The sequence below is a fragment of the Carassius carassius genome, chromosome 16 (genome assembly GCF_963082965.1).
Source record: "Carassius carassius chromosome 16, fCarCar2.1, whole genome shotgun sequence".
Classification (NCBI taxonomy): Eukaryota; Metazoa; Chordata; class Actinopteri; order Cypriniformes; family Cyprinidae; genus Carassius; species Carassius carassius.
This window is the reverse complement of record NC_081770.1, coordinates 16,306,565-16,323,434: the sequence shown is the minus strand read 5'-3', so window position 1 is coordinate 16,323,434 and position 16,870 is coordinate 16,306,565. Positions and strand designations below refer to the sequence as shown.

The 16,870-nt window shown below is 31.5% G+C and overlaps 1 protein-coding gene across 1 annotated transcript; it reads left to right on the top strand.

Annotated features, from left to right (window-relative positions):
* Window positions 1-191: 191 nt before the first annotated feature.
* slx9 (SLX9 ribosome biogenesis factor) lies at window positions 192-14,633 on the top strand. The gene is made up of 6 exons (XM_059569294.1): window positions 192-507; window positions 649-775; window positions 9,727-9,795; window positions 11,551-11,716; window positions 13,159-13,227; window positions 14,214-14,633. The coding sequence occupies exons 1-6, from the start codon at window positions 325-327 to the stop codon at window positions 14,332-14,334; spliced, it is 735 nt and encodes a 244-aa protein (XP_059425277.1). The 5' UTR covers window positions 192-324; the 3' UTR covers window positions 14,335-14,633.
* Window positions 14,634-16,870: the final 2,237 nt, after the last annotated feature.

Here is a 16,870-nt window from a genome sequence, read left to right as displayed (position 1 = left end):
TTTATTGGAAAATCGCGTTCGATTAAAGTTACATTTCTTTTTATTCTAGCCATTAGCTATGTGTTTTATGTTATAATTTGTGCTGTTATTTAAAGAGTGTTGGAAAACGATACCTGCACATGTGCACGTGTAGACGAACTTCAGCGACCTGAGGAGGAGTTTTAAACGGAACTAATCTTCCGTTTTATTTTTACTCGGACGGTATTAACTGTAACACCAAACAAATCGTCAACTTTAACACGTGCGGGACTTTTTCTTAACGTTCGCGCTGTGTATAAACGTAAGGATCTTAGCTAAATAAAACACGTATACCTAAGGCAGAAAATGGTGGGGAAAATTAAACGGGTCCGGCAGAAGCTCCATCACGGCGCCGTGAAGCTGGAAAATGAGCACCAAAACAGACCCACGCAGGAGAAGATACTGATCAAACCCGTTCAACTCACACAAACAGATTCACAAGAGACCAAACTCAGCACATCTGACAGCAGCATCAACAATAATTCAAAGGTATGGATATGTGTTCGTATTATTCATTTGTCCTATACTATTAGATATTTCACAAGTGAGTGCCATATGATGTATTGTACCCCAGTGTCATTTCTCCTCAAGATGAACTAAAGATCTAAATGAGTTTCTTCATGTGTGTAGGCTTTCAGTTTTCCCTCTGGAGTTTTTGCTGGAACTAAGATCTCTAAAGAGTCTTTAGTTCAGACGCTGAAAGTTGATGAAGCATCACATGTGACCAACAGCAAACCGTCTGCAGGAGAACACAAAGGTGGGTTTTCCCCCCTCTTTATTTCTTACAGATTTGCTTTCAAATATGTAAACTTTTCAACTGAATATTAAAGTTTCGTTTTTTGTTTTGTTTTTAAATAAGCAAATCAAATAATAGATGAATCATTATATCGTACTGTATTATAATTTGTAACTGTAATATGTGCATCTTTTACATTTCAATGTGGAAATCAGATTGTTTGTGATTTAAAAAAAATGTAAAGAATGATTTATTATTGATTCTTGATTTAATATTGTTTTTACTATTACAAAAATACTGTAATTGCACAATGTTTTAGCTTAATTCTGAAAGAGATGCAAAAGTTTTATAATTCTGTAAAATATGAAACAAAGCTTATACAAAATGAAGAATAATATTTATTTTATTGATATGTCAAAATAATTTAATATTCATTTTGATTCTGCTATTATGTTTACACTTGAGGATTTTTAAAATTATTGTATTGTAATATAGGATAAATAAATACTAATTCATATTTATATTTAAATATGTTGTTGACTAATTTAAAACTATGTCAAGAAATATTATTATCACTGTTATAGTTTTTCTTTCAAGTCTCTTAATACATAACTCATAAATGGTAATTGATTATAATTTAATATACTGGATAATAATTCATGTCTTTCCTTTATTTTACATTTAAATGTGAAAAATACTTGTGATTTTAATCTACCTAAAACAGAAAATGTATAGGCCTAATGCAAAATAAAAAGGACGTTTATTCTATTCATTGGTCATAATCCGTTTATATTAATTTCACTTTCTGTCACATTGTTTTAACTGTGATTCTATTTGCACTAATTTGTCATTTAATATGTATTTGATGCTGATACATACTCTATTTATAGGCTGTAATCATTTAATATTCATGTTAATCAAACTATTTTAAAATGATAATTTTATATACGGTAATAAAAATGTAATATTATATTAAAATGTAATTACAAAAAATATTATTAATATTTAAATGCATTTGTTGCCACAAGATGGCGGACTATTACATGTTTTTGAAATCTTGTCAAATCTAACTTCAACTTTGAAAATGATGTCTATAAAATGTATTGAGTATTGGATGTTTGAAATCGGGGAACAGAGATTTGATTCATGCTGTAACTCAAGAGGGTGGTGTAGCTTAGTGGTCAAAGAAGATCCAGGCTCCTCATTGAAAAGCTGCTGGTTCGAACCCAGGAAGTAAGCGAGTAGTGAAGTTGTTTCAGTGTAATGAAGGTATGATGTGACAAGATGAAGGTGTCGCACGTCCTCTGGCTTTGACCGGTCTCTATAAGTGTCCCCTGCGTGTGAGTATTGAGGCTGGGTAAGGAGGGCTGTTCTATTCCTGTCTGTCTGCAGTATAAATAACTCAAGCGTGAACATCACAGCGCTGCTGCATCAGTGCATTGACGTGACCGCGGCTCCACGGCTGCTCACGCCAACCAATCTGAGTTTCTCTTGAGGAGGAGGCAACTAGTAAAGCTGGAGCCAGTATATGAGTTACGGTCTAACTGTGGCTATGTCTGCTGTTCTAGTATGTTTACTGTACTACTTAGTATTCAGTCTTTTAGTGAGTGGGTGTTTCTGTAATTACAGACGGTTTTGATACTGCAGACATCTTTTAAAAACTCTTAAACCACTTTTTTTTTTACACAATTAATACAATTTTATTTGTTCAGTATTGACACAAAAAACATTTCTTAAAAGTCATTGACATTTCCTCCATGTCTGAGAATATGTAATGTGTTTGGTATTTGTTGTTTGTTTTTTTTGGGTGGAAATGTCATTTCGTTTTATTTTTTTCTAAGGCTAAGTTCATAGCTGTAGCATTTAATGTGTCCTAAATGCACAACATTAAATAACTTTTATATGTACTTACTGTATTTGAATAAGTCATATATAATAATGAAATGGTTTATTTAGATCATAGTATAAAAATTCAGTCCTTTTGGGATTTTCTTAGTTTATCAATTAATGAATGTATTTTAATAATATCCATTACTTGTTTTAAAATTATTCATATATATAATTTTTAAATACAATTTAATTAATTCGAAAATTAAAAATTATTATATAATATAAATGTACTTAATTTAATGCTTTAATATTTAATATTATACACACATAAAATAGAAAAGAATAACATTTAAAATGATAATATATTAATTTAATATGCTTTATTTGTTTGAATACGCCTCAAATTCAGTCAGTGATATTTCATTTGTTATTGTTTTTATATGGGTTTTGTACATGTAACAATAAACAGAAACAATGTTTTTACATAAAATATGTAAGAATAAATTGGAAATATAATTAAATTACACACACACACACAAATATATATAATTGATATAAATATAATATATTGTGTGCGTGTGTGTGTTTTTTTTTTTTTAATGCTCTTATAATCATTCGGAAGATATTTGATGTTTTGTTTGTTTTTGTATATTGTATGCACACACATAGTACACACAATGAAAAATTATATATTTTATTTGAATATTTTTTTAGTCTATGCTTCATTGGTGTAGTTGGAAGATCTAGTTTGATGTGCCTCGTTGCGTCTGCGTTTGACGAGGTCGAGGTGGAGAAGGGATGTGCCCGCGGCTCTGCTTTGACAGAACGAGATCTTTCGCCTCTTTAATTGGGAGTATCGGTGTCTCAATGTGACCTCGGAAATTCACCTCCAGCTCATCTCCCCAGACGCCCTGCCACCTCTCCTCACAGCGCTGGCGGGACGGGGAGATGAGAAGTGCAAGTGCAGAGGGGCAGAAAGGGCAGGCGGGGTGTTCTGTCCGCTCCTAATTGGCGGTGTCCGTTTCAGCCAGCTCTCTGAACATGATGCTCTCTCTGGGATGGATGTGGTGGGAATGATGGATTTTTTTCCCTACCCCTGGTTTGTGGCAAACAGACGGATGCAGAGCCGAGATTGGGTTTCCAGCGTCAGGAGTGCTGGAGGGAGATATGAGGGCCGGAGATCCCTATCGGGCAGATACAGCAGAAAAACACCACTGTTGTTATTCCTGTGGTGGCTGATGGTTGGATCGAGTTGCTGATGGGGGTTGTTTGTGATCTGAGTGAGAGTGGTTTAGTGATGGCTTTGAATGGTTTAGAGTGTGGAAAACTGATTGAGGATCAGTCAGGGACTAGAAATTGGCAAACAGATGTTGAATCGAAAGAATGTAAACTAAAGTTTGGATTTGTGTAATTGTAATTTATGGTTTGCAGTTGCAGATTCTGGTCGTCTTTGATTTGGGTTTGCATTATAATTCGAGTGTACATTTCAAAATCATCGTATCTGAAGCAAGACTGTAACGCCTAAGACATTCAAGACATTTCTTCAGAATAGCAGGAAGTAAATCTCAATCCATTCAACCCCGTTACAGAAGTTATTTTAAGAAAAAAGTATCGAACAAATATTTTTCTTTAATTTAGGGGTAATAAGGTTAACCAACAACCAAAAACCAACGTGATTAGCTGGTGCCTGAGTTAGATCTAAATTAAAGCTAAATAATCAACCCTGTTACTCGTTCATATTTATACGTTTTTATTTTATAGATTTCGTTTTATTCTTTCATTTTCAGGGTTTTTGGCTGAATTTCAATTGTATAAAGTTTGGTAACAGGGTTGAATAAATGATTTTTTTTTAAATATATATATATATGTGTGTGTGTGTGTGTGTGTGTGTGTGTGTGTTTTTTTGTGCATAAATATGCAAACATATATAATATTTATCAAGAATATATAAAGTATATCAAACTATTTTTTATATATATATTTTAATAATTTTAGTGTCTACCATACAAATTTTCAACGCTGTTACAGGATATTTAACTATTTATATATTTATATTACCATTTTTATAATAGAAAACATTTATCTGTGTAAATATCCTGTAATATTGTTGAAAACTTTGTACGTGTCTACTAAACAAATGCAGATAAGTTTTTTTGTAGTTGTTGTTGCTATGTTTAAATGCCATAAATTTACTTACTCTAAATTACTTGTGTAATTGTGGCAAATATATAATGTGGTAAATATAATATATTATTTAACAAAGTAACACGCGTAGCAGTGAAAAAATATCTTCTGAATTTATTGCCTTTCAATACAATATATTTTGTTTCAGGGATCCCCTTTTCTCATTATTGTCATTTTCCCAGCCGCGTTGTTTAAAAGCAGATGTTTGTGTTGTATTATCATATCATTGAAGGATGCAGAGGCTGAGGGCGTTTGTGTCTGGACTTCACATTAAGGTCTTTCTGTCAGAGATCGTCAGTCTGGAGCAAGTGATATAGTGAGGAGAAATGTGGGTCGTAGGACATGACGTTTATCTCTCTTATCGAGTCTCTGGAGGACTCGTTTCCAGAGGACCGAGCTCCTTGAGCAGTTTGTCCGTGGCTGTGTCATGCCCATATACAGACAAAAACACACAGATGTCTGTGTGTGTTTATAAGACTGTTAAAACTGAGTGAAAGCTTGTTTTGATGTGTACATGACACGTAATCGTTCAGGATTTATAAGTAATTCTCATGTTATTCTCTTGAGTCTCCTGCATTGAATCTGTCTCCTGGTTCATCTTTCCTCACAGGAAGATGACGGTCATTTGAGATGCTGTTTCTCTCACAAACACACACACACTCACAACAGGCCAGTCGTCTCAAGTGATCGACACATACAAAATAGCAGACATAAATGCACAGAAATGTGCTGCGGATGTGGCTAAATTTTTTCCAATTGGATTACAGATGTTGATTCACTTTTCACGGCTGGGAAAAAATGTGGCATCAAAATGTGGAAAACACACATACTGATACAACAAACTGAAATAATTGGTGAAGTTAAGTCATTTAGTTTGAGCACAGTATGAAAACATTTTTATTGGAAAAGAGAGAAAAACATTTTTGTTGATATTTTGTCTTACTCATTTATACAAAATATGCAATTTATTAATTTATTTATTGCATTTTAATCTGTGGATAAATAAAATGATAGGTTTTATTATTATGTAAAGTAAACCTTGTTAGATACCTCCACGCAAAAAAATCTTATCACTATATGAGGAATTTTAACATTTCACGGTAACGATATGAATCATTTTATTGTTATTTTTTGCTTTTAATAAAGTCTTAATGATAGAAAGATTTGTGATACCATAGAAATTTCTAAATTCTTGCCACCAGTGACATTACAAAAAACAAATACTAGCTTAGATTTAAAAAAAAAAAAGGAAATGGAGACAAGTAAACAGCCAGCTATTGCAAGCAACAGGACACACAAAAAAACTACTGTAGACCAAATATAAAGTAATCAAATGTATAAAAACACTGCATGTTCTTCACTGTGGGAAATAAATATATATTCCTTCTTATTAAAGTTACAAAAGTGATTTAGTCAAGAGCAGTGAGAGATTTTCTCTCTCTTGTTGTTTGATTAAAATGAATGAGAGACAGCAGGAATATTAGACTGCTGTCACTTTAAGAGCTACCTGGATCCAATATACTGTTACACAAGTGTTTTCTTTCTCCGCTATTTGTTTTCACTGAAGATCTCAATTACTTTGATTAATGATACTTGCAAAGATGGGCATTTTGACAAACGAGTGTGTATTTTACTGTTCAAGGCTTATAAAGCAGTAAAATAACTCCGTAGCCCTGTCTTCACGTGCCACTCTGACAGCGATCACATGTAGTGAAATGAGTTCTCCTTCGCTGCTGATTGCATTTCAAGAGCTTCAAATATCTGGTTTAAAACAGCAATGCTTATAAACACATGCAAACACTAAGTTTTCATCATCACGTAGCACAGCAACGTCTGGTGAGCGTTTAACCGCGATAGACACAAGAGTTCAAATTCATTACTGGATGACAAATTTCTACTATTTCAATGTGTCTACCAGTATATCGCACACCTGAGAAAAAATAAAATAATATATATATATATATATATATATAGATAGATATATAAAAACAACGGAAATTGCATTAAAATGTCCAAAAATCTCATTTTTGCACTCATTAGTTATGCAGATTTAGGGGGAAATCGCTATAATTCCTGAAGAAAATATAACACAAGGCTTATTTTGCAAGTCTGCTTTGCTTTGAAATATGCTTTATATAACCGTGATACCTTTTTGCTTTTTTTTTTTTTTTGCAATGAAATGTGACCATGACACATTTTTCTGAGACTCAACATTGTCCTCTTAAACATAAAGGTGCTGATTTGATCAAAAAGCTCCGACTAATTGATATGTGTTGTGGTGAACGTCCACAGCCAGCAGGAGAGGTCAGTGAGGTCTCTCAGTGACCAGATCTTTGCAGAGCTGCGAAGGCGTTTTTCATGATCAAATATCTCATACAAACACTCTTTTCCTCTGAATGTTGCTCAGCAACCAGAGGTTGTTGGTTGTTGAGTTCCTCCCTGGAGATGAAAATTGCAGAGGTCGACTCATTTTGTTCGTTTCTCTTTGGAGAAATGCACTTGTGTTATTTTTGGACAAAACGTTCACTGTAATATAACTTTTTTTAGCATATGTTGCACAACACGGATCATTTCAGAGTGCCAAGCGAAATTGAGTTTGGGCACTTTGTTGTTTTATGGTGATTTTAACAGTAATTCAATTATTATTATTAATTAATAGTAATTATGAATTACACTATCAACCAGATTATTATGATATTCAGTTATTAATACAAATGTAATTATTTTTGTTTAACACAGTATGCATTTTCTGAAAGTAGAGCATGTAAGTCTTGACATTTTCAATTTTTTTCAAAGCTTTTATTATATTTTTTAATAGTAATTATAATTTATACTAATAATTGGAATGGTATAATACTACTAAATTATTAACAACAATAAGTTTTATTTTTCTGAAAGTAAAACGCATATCTTTTGATGTTTTTATTTTTTCCAACGCACAATTTTTAAATATTTAATTAGCATAATTATTATTACGAATTATATTATAATTTAATATATATTATAATTATAAAATGTTATAACAATTTTATAATTTAGCCTTTTTTAAAGGCAATGTGCATTTCCTGATAGTGAAGCGTTTTTTTTTATACACCGTAATTTAAATGTTGTTTTTAATAGTTATAATTATTATTATTAATCATACTAACGATTGGAATATTATAATATTTCCTGAATAAAAACAACTTAATCGATTTTATTTATTAAGTGCATTTTATAAAAGTCCTGACATTTTTTATTTTTTAAATTCACAGAAATTGAATAGTGTTTTATTAATATTCATTATCATTCTTTATACTAACAATTTGAATGTTATAATTAAACTATTACAAACAAATTAATTATTTTTTATTAAGCTCCCAAATGAGTGGATTTTCTGAAACAGTAATTTAAATCATTATTTTAAGGAAATGTAATTATAATTCAATATACCATCAGAATTGTTAATTAATAACAATTTAATATTTTTATTTGGTCCATTTTTTTATGAAAATGAAGCGTGTAAAGCATGTGCATCACATATCACGTCTTAAAGAGGTTTATTTGTGGTTTGACCTCAGTGGTCTGTGAATGACCTCTGTCAGATGGACAATACACTGATACATACACACATAGGCAAATATAGATACCCCGTCACACTCGATCTGATCCCCAGAGGTCAGCACAATCATTAAATACGCACAATATGCTCCTTCTGATAAGACATCACTATCTGGGAACGGGAAGAGTTACATGCAGTTAAACAGACAACAGACATCCTACTGTGATCTATTCACACGAGGACGGTTGTTATTTTCCCTTCTATATGTTTTCCCACAGCCACACATGCCATAATTTTTGATCTAATTGAAATCACTAAAACTTCTGTCTAATTTCAGAACATTGCTAAAAAAAAGTTAAATTAATTTTGTTTTACTTTTCCCACCATACATAATTTTCTGAGCCAGCAGTGCAGTTCCAGGTTAATTTCTGTTGGGAACTGAACCTGCAGCCTTTGTGTTCACAGCCTTAACTGATTGGCTGCGTTATTTTGACAGGTGTGTGAAGTTCATGCTCTGCAGACAAAACAAAGCCCACGTGAACCAAAACACCTGCATTTAAACCAAAACTAAAACCCTCTTCAAAGAATAAGCAGAATGTGTAATGCATGTTTTACGTTTTGTATTTAAACCAGTGTTGTTGCTGGCAACTAAACTTAAAACGAATAAAAATTGTTTTCATTCATTAAAATAAATAAAAATGAAGCTTAAAAAAATCAGATGACAAACTTAAACACTACTTTAAGATTTTTTTTTTTTTAAGCTAAGACCATTTAAATAGTTTTCATTAAGATTAGGTTGAAATGAAATAGAAATGATTTAGAAATGATTCTTAGAATCTTCTTAGAAATGATTAAAGAGATCAGTTTGTTCCTTAATTGAAATAAAGCTGAAATTTTATAAAGCTAAAGTTTTAGATAGAAACCTTAAACTTATTAAACGTAATCTTAAGATAAGAAATGTTGCAACTAACTGAAATAAGTGGAAGTATTAAAATGACAAAAAAAAAACATACTAACATTAAAAAATTAATTTAAGCGAAGTAGAAAAATACAAAAACTAATAAAAATGGCTATATAATAATTTATAGTAATAATAATACTAAAATAACACTTTATGTACCATTCTATGGTTTTTCATTTGTCATTTTTTATTCCAGTTTATTTATTTATTTATAATTTTTATTTTTTAGCTGAATTTTTTTTTTTTACCAAATTGGTAATGCATTCTAAACTAAATATAAAGCACACTTTTAAGCTTTTTCTTTTTCCTCTTTTGAGAACGATGATGATTAATATTATTATTATTATTATTATTAATGTTATTATTATTATTATTATTAACCCTTTTAGTGTTGAACGCATAAAATATTTGTAAAATTGATCTGTAATGATCCATATGGAATTGTCTTTTTTTCAGGCACAGGAGAAAAGAAACAGCAGTCGAAGAAAGAAAAGATGAAGGAGCGCAGGGAAAGATGGCTTAACAGTGAGTGTTTTTTTCACCTACTCTTCTTTCTTTCCCGCAAAGAAAAACGCTAATATGATCAACCGAATGTGAAGCCATTTCTTTCATGGTGAACTGATCCCATGGGCTGGAGGGAACTTCAGAGATGGATATGGCGGGATCATTAACACCACACCCCGATTCTGACGCCTGTAAATGCTCGGGCCGATCAATGCGGCGTGTAACACAAGCTCGGGCCGAGGTGATTATAATTAGGATCTAATGGGACTCACGGCTCCAGCCGAAACCCAAGCCTCAGACTGCATGCGGCATTGTCAGGAAATTAAAAAGGGGGGAGGTTTGAGATGTCGATAGATTCATAAAACTCAAAGTCCTTCAAGGTCTTAACAAATGGTGTACAAAAACACTCATATACGAGGTTAACGAAGTCATAACCGCTGTAGAAAAAAACAGAATGGCCACTTGTGAGATGAAAAATGACATTTATTTTGTGTTTGCAAAAAGACGTAGTGCTTCTGTCGAAGAAGTGCTTCTCTGTCTGTTTTTTTCTTCCCTACATGTCTTTTGTTGTTTTTGGACTAAAGCGCTTGGGGTGTCCTGCTTACTGTCTCAGAGCTTGGGTTTAGATGGTCGGGTGACATCAGTCTTGTTTTCTGTCTGAGAGCTGGACAGGAAGTCACACTGGATATAGGCTTACTGGAATGAACCAACTTTTTCTTTTTAAAATCAGAAATTATGTGTGTGACCTACTGTGACTTTACCGTGATATGTTTCGTTTCAGATATTATTTAAAACCAATTTATTTCTTCGATTCCTTGCCGCGATTAAAAGGAGACTTGATTCTTTGAAGTACTTTTGTGTTAAGACATATGGCTTATGTATAGTACACTTTGTTTTTTTTTTAATGGTTTTATTTTATGCTTTTGTTTTTATGAATGTGTGCCATTTTATTTTATACCTTTTGTTTTTTTAATATGTGTATATATATTATGCATTTATTTTCCTTTTTTTATGTATAGCCTTTTATTTTACTCATTTTTCTTTTTGTTTATGCTTCTGTTTTTTTAAAAGGGTTTTTAGGCATTTATTTTGTCTTTTTAAAAAAAAATTATATTTTATAATTTTGTTTATATTTTACGTTTTTTAATTCCTTTGACATTTAATTTAATTTAATTTATTAGTTTTATAAGAATTTTCATTTTCGTACTTTTTATGGTATTTTGTGCCTTTTATGCCTTTGTTTAACAGCAGTTTGTTATTAAGTAAATTATTATTTTTATGATCCTTTTTTATTTTATACCTTTTTTTTATACACTTGTAGTTTTATTTTATGCTTTATTTTTTAATTCACTTTAATGCCATTTTATTTCATCCAATTTATTATTGTATTTATTATTACAATATTATCACCAATTACATTTATTATATACTATAATCTATATGCACATTTTTAATTTATACTTTTTTAATCACATCTTTAAAAAGTTATGTCTTTAATATATTTATTTTATACTTTATTCAATTATGTTTTGTTTTATACTCTTTATTTTATGATTTCCCTTGTTTTTAAATGATGCCTTTTTATGTATTCTAATTTAATTGTTGTTTTTAACTGTTTTATTTTATTCGTTTTCCGTTTGCCAGAGAACAGAAAAGACAATGAGAAATGGATTGGGAAGTGGCTTCTCAACTTCGCAACAGTTCAAAGAGCCTGTGTGAATTTAAAGGAACATGTGAATCTGTGTCATGTGTAGTTTGTGTCTGTATGGTCTCCAGAGATCAGTGCGATCAAGCTTGCGCGTGAGCAGCAGGTGGCGCAGGCGCGGAGGAAGGCCACACCCGTGGTGGGCGACATGAGGCCGCTGGCAGACGCCCTTCCTGAACTATCCCTGCTCCTCCCGTCTCTCAAAACCCCTGCCGGCGCACAGCGGAGAAACAAAGCGTAAGCCTCCGTTTTCTCATTGCTACACACAAGCTCTAGGATAATTTATGCAGATTTGTGCATATTTTCTGGTGTGAATGAGCATCTCGAAACAACAATTCATACAAACAGATTTCATTCAACACGTCTTTCTCTTTTATTGTATTCATTTTCTGCAAACCAATTTACATCTTTTCTTTTTCTGCCCTCTTGAGGTCTATATATATTTACTGAATGTTTATAGTACATTTAAACTATTCATTTTTCTATTTCCCCAGAAAGATATCTAATAAAATGCCAAAGGACAAAACATAATCTCATAATCTCAAGCCAGTTTCATTTTGTTTTACAAATGAATTCTGCGTCAACAAAAACTGAAAGTCTTAAGTAATCACAGACCACTGGAAGCTATGAAAAAACATTGGTCAATAACAACAAATAAGATATTAATTAGTGCTGTCAAATGATTAGTCGCATCCCAAACAAATGTTTTTGTTTACATTATATATGTGCTCTTTTGTATATTTATTATTTATATATAAATGCACACATATGCATGTACATATTTAAGAATAATATGTTAAGTTTATACAATTTAAAAAAAAATAATATATAAATTATATTAACATAAATATATACATGGAAATATTTTCAAAATATATACACGTGTATGTGTTTGTATTTATATATGCATAATAAATATACACAGAACACACAAAATTTTAACTTGAAATTGGTCTTTACTTTGGAGTGATTTTGTTCTGCATTATTGTCTTTTTAATTTGTATTTCCGTTTTAGTTATTTTAGTATATTAAGGTAAACTAAATGAAAGTTAGAATGATTGCCTTGGCCACTATCTGAAATTTATATTTTTTTCAGTTAAAGTTTTTATTTTATTTAAAGTGACCAAAATGTTTTAACTGTTATTGTTTTAGTTAACTATAATAATCCAGGTGTTAAAATGTAAACCTTGAACCGCAGACAAAACTTTTCAGTCTTTGATATTTTTTGGCAGTCGCCCCATAAGCATATTATAGTAAAAAGTAGATTTATATCACGCACAGGCTCTAAATGTATTTCTTAAGAAATTAAGCATGTCACGTGTTGACAGCAATTCACGCCGTTTTGTAGATTAATCGACTCACAACTGTTTAACTGCTTTGATTCAAACCACATTAGTCTGTTTTCTCAGTTTGTTTGTGGTGTTTTGTCTGTTCGTCGTTTGATGTGTTTTGAAGTCTTGCTTTGTCTTGAATGAGTCATAAATAACACTTGTGTGAAGAAAGCCTGTGCTCTGGAGAACTTCAAAGCCCTTCTCCAAATATGCCTCTACATCTCTCTATATTTAACACACTTGAGCTTTTTTCTGACACCTGTGTTTTTTTTTTTTTTTTTGTAGTTGATGATAAATATAATTTGTTTTGCATGTAACACAATTGTTTGTTCTTGTTTCTCATCACAGTTTGGTTAAGAAGAAACCAGAACCCACAAACTTCAGCTTGATGAAACCAGCCCAGAAACGAAAACTACTGTAAGACAATACCTTCCCTTTTATTTCCAAGCTTTGCTAATGTTAACTTCACAGTAGAATTTTATTTCATCAATTATTTAGTGCCACATTTTTTATAAAAACCTGGAGGTTAAGGGAGAAATCTCACAAAACATGTCAAGAACAAAGTCATATTTCACTCGGAAACAAAAAATGAAATTTATATATTGCATAAAGAGACAATAAATCCTAAATAAACCCACAATAAACCCCCAATTGTCATGACAGTTGAGCACATTCTTTGTTGAATGAAAATTTAAAATATATAAAACATAAAATACCAGATCATAATGTGAGAAAATACCAAATCATGTGAGTTAAAAAGATTAATTAAAAATAATACCCTGTTTTGTAACATTTAATGTTTAATATGCGCTAGCTGCAGGAATTATTCAACTGCCAGCCATTTAAAACAATGTATTTGCTAATTTTTTTATGCAAAATATAGATTCCACAGGATAATATTTAAAAAAAGACACTGATTGCAAATGTGGCTACAGTTATTGGTGAGAAGAAAGTATTAACCTTCATTATTTTTACATTGACATTTAAGCACATAACATTAATAAAAATAAAAATAAACTGTTATTAAAAAAATTTACATTTATAATTTAAATCAAATATTTTAACTTATTATTATAATTAATTGTATTGTTTTAATTTATCTATCTATCTATCTATCTATCTATCTATCTATCTATCTATCTGTCTGTCTGTCTGTCTGTCTGTCTGTCTATTTATATACACACACACACACACACGTGTGTGTATATATATATATATATATATATATATATATATATATATATATATATATATATATATATATATATATAAAATATATACATAAATTTAGCAGGTCTGCTTGTTCACCATTGTAAGTTTTCTTGGTTTAGTCACATAACATTTTATTTGTGCACAGATATTATAACAAAGTCAAATGAATCGTTACATTTGTCTGGTTCCAGCGAAACTGAAGCATCTCACTTCAGCGAAGCCATGAAAAATCCTGCCTTCAAGACCAACCTTTTAGCTTCGCTTGGTGATCACCTGCGAAAACGTCTCAAACAGGAAGAGGAACAGAGTTAACCGCGACTCTGCTGCGCCGCCCTGTTGGTAGAGTCCAACAAATACAGTAAAACAGGTTTTGGACTTCCATAACAGAATATGAAAATGAAGAGGATTCCAGAGATTTGCGTAACTTGCTTTATCTGACATGCATAAACACTATGGAGGAAACGGTTTATCGCGGTTTCTCAAGTGTAATACCGTAAATTAATTTCATGAGTTTGCTTTAATAATCATGTTGCCAGATATTTAATGAGTGTTTCCACGCTGTCTGTTCCACATGGTCTTGGCAAGATAAAAATAAATCCATTGGAAAATGATTATGCATATGTTTTTTTTTCTTCTTTATTAGCAGCACATATTAAGAAAAGCTTGACTTATAACAATAAAACGAAAAAAAAAAAAACTCCATAGGCTTAAATTGAATTAAAAGTGATGCATTCCTTACTATGAAACAGACTCTACCTGCCGCTTTCGTTCATTGAACATCGCAGACTAAAGCCTCTAATTAAAGCAAGATCTGATATACCAGACGTTTAGCATGTGCTTCTGTATTTCTATGGCAACACGTTGCAGAAAGAAGGGATGGGCGGAAGAAGGAGAAATGTGCACCCAAAGCCTGTCATTAACCTGACTTCTCTTCATGGCTTCATGAGCGCAGACTGATGGGGCTCTTTGATGTCTGATATCAGGGAGGACCTTCTTTTGGGTCTCGTCTCAGCCAAACTGGATCCACTTCACAATCCCATCATGTGTGTAAACGCAACATTATGGAGTAGCAGAAGCACAAGAGTAATGTTTGTGATTAAGTGAGAGAGGACTGTGGGTGTAGATGGATGTTCTTCACCCACACAAGATTCATCTTCAGCCTGTTCTTGTTGGTCTGTCCTAAATCCATTTATTATAGAATAAGATACTCTATGTATGATTTCAATGACAGATAGTTTAAAAGAAAAGCAACATTTCCGTATTAATATCTGTTTGGCGATAATCGTAGCCACATTTGCAATCAGTATCAGAAATGAACAATATTCCTGACTTTCGTTTTTGTCAATGCAACTGTGTTGAATTGTTCGCAATTGAATTAATTCTTTATTAGTAATTTAGTAAGTTATAAGTAATTATGTTAAATGTTATCTAAATAATATATAAAGTTACAAAACATCACAGATGTTTTCAAATCTAGATAGTAAGATAGTTTCTTTTTGCCTACTTTTGTTATTTTGTGTTTATTAATTACCCTGGCTTTTATTTATGAACCTGGTCTGTAGTCATTTACAATTTTTATTAATTTTTAGACATTTAAAGAGAGTGATGTATAATTCTCAATTTAACTTCATGTCTATCACTAGAAGAAAAACTTCAGATTCTATATATATAAAAAAAAAATTACCATGAAAAGGCAAGTGTTGTATAATGTACAATAGCTAGATTGAAATGAATTCTGGGTATTTGTACAACTGATTATAAGGTGAATTATGAATCTAGGTGAATGTATTAGTAAATCTCTTAAAACCTGACAAGAACATTACTGGCCGATAATGTAAAGGAAGAATTTATGAATATAAACATTGAATATGATTTTATTTTCTCGTAGTGACATATTTTATGACAGCTAAATACAGGTCATTAATTCTCACGCTATGTTAGTGTTCACTGATTTACTGTACTATTTCTGCAGTTATACGAAAAAATGCTATGTTATAGTAATGAGCATTTTAGTCTTAATGCACATAGCACAAGCTTAATTTTCATCTTTTGGTCTCAAATTCTTGCAGCGTTTCTAAAATCAGATTTGGCTGTTATATAAAGCAATATGCGTCAGTAGACGGAGGCGGCCGCTGCTCGCGTGCGCGCGCTCGCTCTTCATCCTTCAGCGGGTCAGGCTCGCACCCGCACCCCAGCCCCCCTCAGATGAGTGAGTCACACACACACGGGGTCAGAACCATACCACAAGCCTTCATTCATTAGTCTTTATCAACTATATCTAAAAATATCTATACAATTCTATATTTTATTTAAATGTAAAATAATATTTATTTATTTTTATTTATGCACATTTGGATTCAAATGCAAAATAATCCAGTGATGGCTCGGTATCTGATTCAGATTCTGTTTTATGTCATTTAGTCAGATACTATTTTGTAAGTAGCCTTTGTTGTAGTATACAATGATTAAATTCAGCAAATTAGTCACACTAATTAATTATATAAATAAATATTTTATTTATAATAGGTCTACATATATTATATATAAATAGGTAAGCATTCGAATACATACAAACATTTAAATGAATTTAAAATAAATTTAAATGTAAAACATTTTATATATAAACACAAATGTTTACAGTATGTATACATTCTGCCATTTTTACGTATAATATATAGGCTATAAGTATATATATATATATCAGATTTCCTGTTTAACAAGTATGACTAAAAATGCAAAGGAATCTTTAAAAAATGAAAAGAAAGAAAGTATACTGTAACAGAACAGAATAATCATGCAGCTCTTAAAGAAAGAAACCAAAATATGGCAATATCGTAATATAGATTGT

Coding starts and splice junctions, on each gene's coding strand:
- slx9 (XM_059569294.1), top strand. CDS start 325: ATGGTGGGGAAAATTAAACGGGTCCGGCAGAAGCTCCATCACGGCGCC. Junction 11,717..13,158: donor GCACAGCGGAGAAACAAAGC/GTAAGCCTCCGT, acceptor TTCTCATCACAG/TTTGGTTAAGAAGAAACCAG. Junction 13,228..14,213: donor GCCCAGAAACGAAAACTACT/GTAAGACAATAC, acceptor GTCTGGTTCCAG/CGAAACTGAAGCATCTCACT.